Genomic DNA, 11,857 nt, shown 5'->3' with positions numbered 1-11,857 from the left:
TCTTTCCTCCTCTTCTTTCCTCCTCTTCTTTCCTCCTCTTCTTTCCTTCCGTGCTCCTTCCTTTTTTCTTCTTGTTCCTGTAAAAAACTGAACTGTCTCTGCCTAGTTCAAAAATTTCAAATGAATGGTCGTTATTACGATTACAAAAAAAATTACGCATAAACGCTAGGGTTACCACTAATTTTCCACTCAGATTCTCAACCGATCCGAGTAGATGAAGCAAAAGAAGTAGATGTAGAAGTAGATGAAGGCGGAAGATGAAGTGTCAGGAGCATAATGGATGGAGGTGCATAGTCTCTGCATAACCCAGTAGGAGACAAGTGTGTCTATATATGTGTACACATACATATTTATATACCATTTTGTTATCAGTTCTTCGACGCAATAGTATAGCGTACTAATAATATAGCGTACGCAATTAAAAGTATATTTATTTCATATATACGTGCATTTTTTTAAATAGGACAGTATAGGGAAATCCGAAACCATAGAAGATACAAGAAAACTGTCTTAGGAACCATTACGTCTTTTTTTGTGAAAACAATTTTGGCATAGTCAATTTTTTGGTCAAGCGTGTTGTTCATAAAAACGAGTAATATTAATTAGCATTTTTTTTACTGCTGATCAACTGTTATAATATATAAGGATCATTTCATTGTGTGGGATCAAAAAAATCGGGACAGCAGTAGTTGGTAAAATTTCATACAAAATTAATAAAATTAACTTTTTTTTTAATGCTGATAGACTCTAAGTTATTGATATGAAATCCCGTTCCAAAGAATGATGATTCGGATTTTTTTCGATAATACCTTATGAGGTATTATCGAAAAAAAACCGAATACTATGGTATTATCGAAAAGAAAATCGGGAAAGCAGAAGTTAGTTAAATTTAATATGATGAACGGGAGCTTCACTTGAAAACAATTCAAAGCCCTCAGCTGAGCTGTTCGTCAATAACAGCCTCGATATCAGCCTTTCAACAATTGTCAAATATGTATTACAGCATCTCCTACACGGACGCGAATCTTGCAACAACTAGGCAAACTGATGACTACGTGTCTCGTGCTCAGGATAGATGATTTCACAATTTACAAGGTAACTGACTACTTTAAGAAAAAGGGACGCGTTCAAATTAGATGCTTGTAAAAGCGTTGCACTCACGCGTCTGTCATGCTTCAGTCGCGCGACTGCCGCGCTTTTAAAGTGCGACCAATATTTGTGTTATGTTTCATCTTTTTAAGTCAATTACGCTGTCTATTCTGACCTGGAAGCTTCATTTTGAAGTAATTAAGTTTTTTTATATTAACAGGTATCAACAGGTTCGAAGTCGCGAGAAACGCCGCGTCCTCTAGTGAGCGCGGAGAAAGCGACACTGCCAGGAGACGCAGGGCTACTACATGCTGAGCTTACATTTTTCTATTACCCTGGAGACGTCTGCTTCCCTGGTAAGCTAAAACAGATAAACCTAAAGACTGACAAGGTAGATTACACCACTACCAGGCAAAGTGTCGCTTCCCCACCGATGCCAAGCTGTCTTTTTTTATTGCAATATTTTATTTTTGTTGAATTTTTTGTTATATAAAAGTAACTGCGCATTTGACCTCCATCTCACCTGATGGAAAGAGACAATGAGGTCGACGATATAGCATTCACACCTAAGAAATACCTACTTACTATCGCCTTGAAAAGCTTCAAATTGTAGCTTTCGTGGAAAAAGTCCTCACGCATGGAATTCTACTCCCTAGCCTCTCGCCATATAAATGTGGAAGCGAACCGCTTCGTGCGAATCGTGGGAATATTCAAAACATAGGGATAGAACCCCAGCCCACTTCTAGTCCCCCGATGATAGAAAGAGGAAGACGGAATCAAATCATGCAATTCCATCGCACTTTCTCCGTGAAATATCCTGTAGAATACCGACAAGCAGGCAATTTTACGACGGTGTTCAAGGCTCTGCAGCTTCGCCTCAACTAAATCCAAGTCACCTATAAGCCTCTTGTCACGCTTGCCAATTAATCCAAGGTGGCCAGTGGTTATTTAGCAGAGCCGTCCCATAAGTGGCAGCAGTACTCCATACACGACTGGACTTGACCTGAATATCATAATGTTTTCATTATCATGATATTGGAAAAACCACATTAGTTAGTTATTATTACTGATATAAATATCGAACGTACACAACGAAAAATTCCTTCGCCCCAATTGTCCTCGAACCAGCGATTGTTGCCTTAACGTGGTTAGTAGTCTGTCTTATTTCACAATTCTGCATATTCGACCGCGGGAAACTTGGTGACGTTTGACTGTGGTGATAATTGAGGCTAATTCCGCGCTAGACTGCATTTATATTTCCTTACAGTGCCAGCACCAAAACTTTATGTACAACTAAGCCCAGTTCGCGTATCAGTGGACGTAGTGTCCTTCGTATGGCTGGGCGCGTTTCTACCGCACGTGGCACACGCCGCGTCCGCCGCCGCCGACGAAAGTGAGCAAGAGGCTTATATGGATGTTAGAGCTGAAGCTATTATGCCGAAGGTGAGATTTATGTTGCTTTGGTATTCACTCCTAACATAAGTACGATTCTAGACTCATTCATAGCATAACATAGCTGCAAGGAATGGCGTGTCTGGAGCCTAAGACGACATCTTTCAAGAATAAAGTAACTGTGCAATGATAAATATGATATGATGCTATAGATAACGTAATAGAGCGTTTTATTATTTATAAACAAATATTGTTAAACTTCTGGCTACCGTACATAAACATGCTTATTTTTAATATCATGAGTTGAACCTGTATTGACAGATTTATTAAACTGAACCTAAAAAAATTATGAACTAAGCGATGTCACTTTTAGAGTGACAATTGTTTGTTTACATTTTTGGTCTGGATTTCTATAGCTGAGTCATTGACTTACAAATAAATGGACGACGGGTCTAATACAAAAACCACGAAAACAATGTCCCAAGTCAACCTATTCGAAATTTAAATTGTAATGTCATCGCAGTATCGCGCTATCAGTCGAACAAATGAAGACTAAAGCGGAGTTTGGCGCTCTGTATACGATTTTAGCGCCTTACAAGTGCGGACACTTTTTAGCGCGGACCCGACGTCCATGTAATTGTAAGTCAATGAGCTGAGTATATATTAGTATTCTGTGTGCGGTAAAAAATATTTTATGAACTCATTCAATTCATTACCCAGATCGTGCTGGAAGCAGGCCCAGAACACGTATCCCAACAACGGGATCGCCCGAAAGAATTGCAGCTGTGTACAGCACGAGCTACTCTCACCAATGTTCGAGAATCACCTAGATCCAGTAAGTTTTTAATCATGGATGAATCCTAATGGAAGCTACATTTGCGTTATCTTAGAAGTATACTTAGTATTAATTTGTCCTTAATATAGAATTTAGAATGCACTTAGTACTTGTTTGATTTGTAAACTCTACGCGCTTGCGATGGTAACCCAGTGGGAAAATGTTTGATGTAAATTGAAAGGTTCACGGTTCGAAGACTTGTGGCGGCATATATCAACAGGTATTTTAATTTTTAAGTTACGTACATATGTGAAGGTTTTGTGGAAGGAATACAAATGTTTATTGCTTTCTGAGCTAGACTATTCGATTTGCCTTAAATAAATCGATACAAAAAATCATTAGATCGTATCCTTGAAGACTGTAAGGTAAAAAATATTTTTATATCGAAATTTGTAATAATTATGGAATTACACCAAATTCCGTATTCGTCGTTTCTGCCCACGATTTCGGGCAGTAATGGATTGAGACCCGGTGCTTTGGGAAAAACCCGATTAAAACCCGGGGGGTTGATTTGGTTTTAACCCACTGCCCATCTCTACTCGCTAATGACAAAGGAATACATCGTGATGAAACCTGCATATCGAAGAAGCTTCATAACCTCTGGAAAACGCGTGAAGTCGCCAAGCCGCATTGAGCCAGTGCGGCAAACTATAAAATGAATGAAAAAAATTACTGTGGATCTTCGACCAAATATTTTGGTAGATGCACCATTCCACACAACATCAAACCTAAACATCAATTGTGTCAAGTTTACTTATGTGCACACCTCTTTAGTTATTTAGAAAGTAGTCCTAATGTGTGATATAATTCACTCTAATATAGATCTTAAAACTTCAGAAATATTGTCGTAATACATCTGTGTAAGTTTCTACCTATTGTCTTGAACGATGGAAAGTAAAATTTAATGACAGCCAGACATTAAACAAGATATTAAAAAGGGGTATTGTGAAACTATGAAACAAAGTGCAAATTAATCACAAGATAATGTGAATTACGTCATTTTGACACTGTCGTTTGCCGTTTCGTTTCGATTATGATCGACAGCCGAGAGAGTAAAAGGCATAGATGCATATATAGCGCACACGGTGTTAATTAACAAAAAATATATTGTAAAATACGATTAAAATGCCTTGAATTAAAAACAATAGATATGGCAAATACGGTTGTTTGTCAATAATTAATTATACTGTTATGCCATTTTTCAATATTACATATCTTATGCCATATTTCATGTACCTACTGTAAACCTATGTTGACGAATATATTAAAATTTTTCAATAACTATTATTGTGAACTGTTGTCAGATGACCTGTTATTCCGCTGTTTCGCAGTTTTGCATGCAACATGACAATGATAGCAAATGAATATTGTGTTGTGTTGCCAAATGGTTATATTTCTTACTTTCTCAAACACGTATCTTATAAAGAGTGATTTTTCAGGAGAATCAAACATTTCTATTTATTTCAAATTTCTTATCAAGGATGTTAATTTGGATGCATTACTTTAAGAATCCAGAAAAGCCAGTGTGTGAATATGAAAGAAATGTGATGTGAAATCCGCCTGCAAATTTGTTAATACGATGCATTTTTGCATGTCAATTACTTTGTGCTTTAAGATACGAGTCAGAGAAAGTAAGGCAACGATTTTTCATAACTTTTGATTTAAGTTCTCGCGTATATGTAGGTAATTTTTTAATATCTTTAAATTCAACTGTATTTGTTATTATGAATCCTAATTAGTTTCCGAATTAAGATTCCTAACCGCACCTAAATTAGGCAAAAAACCAACACAAAGATATCTCAATTCAATGATCTTATACCCAAGATATGTTACGTTCATAGTAATCGACGTTTGAAATCTGTCGCGCTACCTATATAAACTTTTCCAAATCGCTCGTCACTTGCGTTAAGTGGGCATCAATGATTATGACTTTGTTGAACAGAATTAAATTCCGAAAAGTAGGTGAAAAGTAGAACACAATGGAAAAGGAAAACAAATCTATATATACAAATGCTATAAATATGAAAAAAACTGTGTCTCTCTGTTACTTATGACTTTGCTGTAAGAAATGTATCAATGTTTCGAATATTTAGATAACTAAATGTGAACTCAAATTTTCATAATCTCGGAAATCGATTTATAACAAAACCAGAGGACAAAAGTAACGAGAACCGACACTCTCCGCCCCTCCCTAGCTTTCGATACCGCACCACACCCCGCACATTGACGGTCACATTGACTGACCGGCAATAAGGCTGTCGGCGAGCTGTTTTCGCGCTAAGGCTTTGATATTTGAATATAGTTTTCATTTATTTATTATGAAGCTTACGTGAATATGTAATATAATTTTACGTTACTATTTATAATGGTTGTGAATTGTGCTGTGTACTGCTGTTTATCAACATCTAAACAGGATAAACAGAGGAGTTCTTTTGTTTTCCGAAAGATGAAACGAAGCAAGTAAAAAAGACTTGTCGGAGACTCATTCAGTTATTGTTTTCTTAATTTATTTAGTGCAGAGTAACATACAATTATATCAATATAATGAATGAGATGCCATAAATTCGTGACCTAGTAGACAAGGGTTCTCGAGTTTTCAATTTGTATTGCCGATACATATTACGTAGTGAATATATCTACTTATTAACTAGGTAATGATAAACTAACTAATAAGGACACGCAGTCTCAAATACCTTTGTTACCTTATTTAGAAGTACCTGTCCAAAATATAACGTTTTAAGTGCTTTTAATATATTTTTTAAAATAAATCTTCAATATTGTTCTAGTTAGTAAATTAATAATATTAATAGAATTATATATAACAAATTTAGAGTTAGAATTTTCGCTATGTTGCCGCTCTGACCACGTAACGTAATAGTACGAGATAGTGATAGGTAACCCTGCCACTTTACGCACACATTTGCGCATGTGCAGATAGCACCCTGCTGTGTGTAGTAGTAGTAGGTAACTAACTTTCGAGCGTTGTATGGAGTTTCCGGGATGTGACAAAACTTAACCTAAACCTAACTAAAAAATCATTTTGAAAATAATATTAACATCAAAGCGACTCTATAGTTTTTTTTGTTCTAAATGTTTCAATCGCTAGTGGTTCGAACAGTAGAAATTGACGTCATGGATCTCTTTTAGTCTTTTGCTCATGCAATGTGTAGGATAAGGACGTTAGCTATTTTGATTACTTTGTATATAAGTTTTACAAGTTTTTATTTCATAGGGCTCACTATAAGTTTCCGGAACTGGCTAGTTACATAAACAATATTTAAAAAGTAATTATAACATTTGAAAATGGAACTCGTTGACTGTACAATGTAGTTTGTTTCATCTGACTGTCACTTGTTTTGTCATTGTGCATTGTGGCGTCATTTTAGAAATTGGTTGTCTACATCACCATGGATTTAACTCTGAAACTGAACATTTTCATAGTATGATTTTCTACGACATTAAGTGTAAGTTAATAGCTCAGCGAATGAAGCACCATGCAAGACGACCATTTATAGCTGGTTTGCAGAATTCAAACGCGGTCGTGTGAATCTCAGTGACGAATTTCGTGATAGTCGCTCGGCCACTGCTGTGAACACCAAAAACATCGATGCTGTGCGCCGTATGATCAAAACAGACAGGTATGTGACATACCATGAGATTCGGGTATCTTTAGGCATACGCGTGAGTCAAATACAATAAATGCTACACAAACATTTGGGTGTGTAGAAGCTGTGCTCGCATTGGATCCCACACAATTTGACTGAGGCTCAAAAAACGGATCGCGTCACTTGGTGCAATGCTATGCTTACAAGATTCAACGAAGGGGCGAAAATTTGGTGTGGGACATTAACAGTGGGTGGGACAGTAACAGGCGACGAAACATGGATTTATAGTTACGATCCCAAAACAAAGCAGCAATCGAGCGTATGGTTCTTTCAAGATGAGCCGAAACCAACCAAAGTGGCGCGCGTGCAAAGTGCCTCTAAGCGGAAGATTGCTTCTTTTTTTAACAAAACATGACACATGGCTTGTGTTGCTTTGGAGAATTGTTGTACCGTGGATAGTGATTGGTACACCATCATTTGTTTGCCGGAAGTTATTGACAAACTCCGTAAAAATAACCGTTAATCCCGTATCATCTTGCACCACGATAATGCCAGTTCTCACACGGCCAGACAGATAAATGAATTTTTGAAGGTGAACAACGTTGACCTTATGAGCCATCTCGCGTACAGTCCCCACCTGGCGCCTTGTGACTTTTATTTATTTCCAAAAATTAAGAACCAGTTACGCGGTCAACGATTTTCATCACCTGAAGAGGCTGTCGAAGAGTATGAAAAATATGTTTCAGAGATTGTTGGAGGAGTGACATAAATGTTTTCCAAATTGGTTCATTCGTATGAAAAAGTGCATTAACACTAACGAAGAATATCTTGAGAAACAATAAATTCATTTCTGACCATTTATAATATTTTTTTCTTATTCATTCCGGAAAACTTATAGTACCCCACATACACAGTATGGCATGATTGACAAGCGCGCTGTCGTTCGACCAAACGACGCGCGATTGATGCTCTGTTTACAGTTTAATGCTCTACAGTTTCGTACACTTTTTAGCGCGGGCCCGACGTCCATTTATTGGTAGGTCAATGACCTTTGAAATTTAGATACTTTTACAAATATTGTATTAGAATGCTAAAAATCACGCAATTGTTAAAGACATTCAATTCTATCGCCGTTTGTTTTTTATTTAATTTATTTTATTCGACGTTAAGATGTATTTTAAATGCTTTAAAACGCTCCGTAGTAAAAATTAATATTTGGCACGTAAGGTTCTTTACCTCTCACCTACTGATATGTATTGTGTTTTTGTTAAATTTTAGATACTGCAGGGACTCGTGCGGATTTGGCAGCTATTTTGGCGGCTCTCCAGCGTTCAGCGCCACCTAGAGGACAGTTCCCGTGCTCGTCTGACGATCTAGACCCGATACATGAAAAGTTTATACTGCACGCTGATAGTAAGCACATTTCGTCCTTTATAACACTAATTACAAGTGGAAGTCTATGATCTTCGCCTATCCCGACGAGAAAAGGACATTAAGTGTATACATGGCCATCACCTTAAAATTTTGGCGATGTTTTTTTTATTATTTTATAATGTGCCGGACCAGATAGACAACTATTACCCGTTCAGATCAACTAGGGAATTCCCGCTATGAGTACCAGAGTAAAAGCGTTTATGCACTACTTTCGATTCGTATCAGTTCCGAGTCTGAGAAATGACAGGCCGAAATGTCACAGGGATCATTATATCTCTAGATGTACAAGCGATATTCGTATTTTCTCGGATCGGATGCAGTACACAAACGCGCTTACTATGTTTATTCCGGGGGCATTACCCAGCACACCTAAACCACCTGCGACCGATCTTCTAACACGACCTGCAACTCAGTAGGAAGAGCAAGGGGACGGTACTCCCGTGGTCGCAGGTAGAGTCCTTTCGGGTCGAAGGAATTTTTCTTCGTCTTCGGTCTTTGTATTAATAATTGCACCTAAACCAGTTAAAGGAGTTCATTTACCCGGTTGGTCCTTGTTGTAATTGTGGAAGAATGGGTGAGTGAGGCGGCAGCAGAATTAAATATAATGCTTCATCACTATGAAAACTGTTTATTCAGACAAAACACTGTCACGACCACAAGAATCACAAGGATACGGAACCAACCATAGACTGCACAAAGTGGTGTTCCAATAGACCACAGTCCTAACGGGAATCGAGGCGGCTCTCCTCATCAACCGTCGTAATATATTAATAATAATGTTTGTTTCTATAGAAGTTACAATTAATGGGTACATAAAGGTCCTAGGAATTTTAAGTCATATTACATATTTTGAAGGAGCTGGCGCCTGTTAAATGTTTAACCAAAATATTACAGACAAGTAGTCCAACTCGCAACTCGGTTTTCACATTATTGCTTTCCCTCTACGTACAGGTTGTAAATAATTTGAAATAAAGTATTCATTACAGTATTCTCGTGCTATATTGAAATAACCATTGTCAAATACGGTACTTACGTATTGATTTTTATTTGCACCAGCATCACTGATTGGTCTGTTGAAAATCGTCTTAAATGTCAAGTATTACAAAAACTATTTCAAGATTATTGTTGACGACCTCGGTGGCTCAACCATTTCCATTACGAGCGCTGAATGCGGAGGTCCTGGTGTGGGTTACCTACCGGGCAATGGACAATGGAGAAATCTTGTCTATAGTCTGGAGGTAGTTTTATTGAACGGATACCACACACATAAGTACATAAATCACAAGCATAGAGAAGAGAAATTAGTAGGCAGGCAATAGTGAAGGAAGAGCACAAACACACTGGATAAAGCTTAGCACGCAGTGAGGCGAGGAAAGCATAAGCACGTAAATAGGCGCGCGGACAAGAAAGTGACGTATTCCGTAGTTCAGGTGCTCAAAGTACACAGAATTCTCTAGTTTGAGACCAGGCAATTGTTGTGGTTGTCTGTTGTGGAGAAAAATAAATAGGTATTTATTTATTTAATCTTACTTCATAGATCTAGACGATATAGAGCGCGGCACTGCAGTGACACCTGAGATGCTATGGCGGGAGAACAGGTCAATATGGTGCGCAAGAGTGGAACCGCTATGGGCAGACTTTTGCGGTGCCAGAGCCACCAATTACAAACCTGCGCCACTGCTTGATGCCACGCCTCTTACTGCCTGGGTACGTATCAAAAATCCGAATGTATTTGTCCTGCATATCCCACTGGAGTAAAAGACTCAACAGTAACTTGTCAGATGTTACAATTGTACAAGGCCAATATGAGTATAATTAATGAAATTGTCCAGATGTGCTTCGATGATGGTCTCTCGCACATCTGGGTGGTGGCACGCACGTGCGGGCTGGCGGGACTGCAGCTCAACCACTACCAGTTGCTCTTCCTCATGAGGCAGCTGGAGCGCATCTCAGAGATGACCGCTTGGCTTGCTTATGATACTGCGAGACAACCTGAAGCCGATAACGGGTGAGTTTAAATCTGTACTGTATCATCTCATGTGCTTTTCATTACCGGGAACGGATTCTCTGTGAAGAGGGGATTTATGTTAGGTTAATAATTTGTCAATATGCAGGTTTCTAAATGATCTCGGCCACCTTAGAGACGACGGCATATAGTATGGGTATAGAATAATGTAGCGAGACTGCCTGAGATGACTGGAGCGACTAGTTGCTAAAGATCTAATAAATCTACACACTTCATGGTGCCAGATGGCAAGGAGAGTCACTTAGACACAACCAAATAACTTCTTTTGGTATTAGTGGGTAAGATCCACTTGATTCGCTGAGTTTTAATAGCAGCAGAGCTCATTGTGAAAGAGTTCGTCCAGGGAAGTAATGCCACGTGACCTATTTCTGCCGCCAAGCAGTAATGTCAGCATTACTGTGTCCAGGTTGGAAAGGTAAGGGTGCTGGTGACATTACAGGCCCATGGGACTTATCAAACTTATGTCTCAGGGTGACGGGCCAGTGCCCCTTAGATCTTTGCGATTTAAAACTCTGAGTGGCACTGCAATTGTTATGGACATATAGCTTATCATCAGGCTCACGACTTGTTCGACCCGTCACTTGATATTATAAAAAAAAATAGTTTATATTTTATAGCAGTGAGGTTGTTTTTTATGCGGACGATGGCGTAGAAGTCATCTACCCTATAATGGGTAGTAGCATTATAATAACAGAACATACAAATCTCTTTTAAGCCTCCGTGGCCGAACAGTTACCATGGTGGTCCACCACGCAGAGGTTCCGGGTTGGATTCCCGGGCCGGGAGAAATATTTGTATGACCTACTTTTATTTCTCTCGTGAGTTTGGGTGTAATTTGTGGTTGTCTATGTGTGTGTCCATGGCACCCGCGTTACAGGGTTTCCCTAATATGGGGCTATGGGTTTAAACTAAAATGAAATTAAATTGTTTATTTTTTCAGATCTATAGTAGTAGGCGCAGTGGTTCCCGCGGTGGAGTTAACGATAGTACTTCCCTCCAACTGTCCAGGACTAGAGTCTTCCCGCGACCTGGACAGCGTGCCGCTGGATTCCTCCAGCCTTCAAGACCTGAAGATGGGTAAATGTAATAATAATAATGGAACTCAATCGAAGGCCATTACGTGTCTCTTTCGTTATCATTGTTAACAAAATATACATTAAATGTTGGTTGTGTTTCATTTACTCTTAGAAAAAGTATATTGTATGCACTCATCATTGACCTACCAATAAATGGACGTCGGGTTCGCGCTAAAAAGTGTCCGCACCTATAGTCTTCGTTTGTTCGAGTTTCAGCGCGGTTGTCAATCATGCAGTACAAATAATAACTTGTAAAAATTACTGCAGTAATGTGTGAAAACAGGATTTTGTATCATATTTTCACTAAACAAATATATTGTGTTATCATAGTTGTCATTTAAGAGTGTTATTTTGTACAGTTTTATAGTATTTAATTTATATATAACTGAATCGTAAATAT

General features: G+C 38.4%; 1 protein-coding gene across 2 annotated transcripts in view; it reads left to right on the top strand.

Moving 5' to 3' along the window:
- LOC113228831 (UHRF1-binding protein 1-like) overlaps nucleotides 1-11,857 on the top strand; it is a 56,118-nt gene that overhangs the window by 27,273 nt on the left and 16,988 nt on the right. For both annotated transcript variants that reach the window (XM_026462236.1, XM_026462235.1), the window contains 8 exons: nucleotides 1,004-1,095; nucleotides 1,310-1,445; nucleotides 2,357-2,532; nucleotides 3,202-3,316; nucleotides 8,200-8,334; nucleotides 9,893-10,062; nucleotides 10,188-10,363; nucleotides 11,322-11,458. In XM_026462236.1, the coding sequence (XP_026318021.1) occupies nucleotides 1,004-1,095; nucleotides 1,310-1,445; nucleotides 2,357-2,532; nucleotides 3,202-3,316; nucleotides 8,200-8,334; nucleotides 9,893-10,062; nucleotides 10,188-10,363; nucleotides 11,322-11,458 (1,137 nt within the window). The remainder of the gene's footprint in view (nucleotides 1-1,003; nucleotides 1,096-1,309; nucleotides 1,446-2,356; nucleotides 2,533-3,201; nucleotides 3,317-8,199; nucleotides 8,335-9,892; nucleotides 10,063-10,187; nucleotides 10,364-11,321; nucleotides 11,459-11,857) is intronic.

Source organism: Hyposmocoma kahamanoa, unplaced genomic scaffold, assembly GCF_003589595.1.
Source record: "Hyposmocoma kahamanoa isolate Upper Pololo Valley unplaced genomic scaffold, ASM358959v1 244, whole genome shotgun sequence".
NCBI classification, from domain to species: Eukaryota; Metazoa; Arthropoda; class Insecta; order Lepidoptera; family Cosmopterigidae; genus Hyposmocoma; species Hyposmocoma kahamanoa.
The sequence above is the reverse complement of the archived record's forward strand: the minus strand, read 5'-3'. Positions and strand labels throughout refer to the sequence as shown.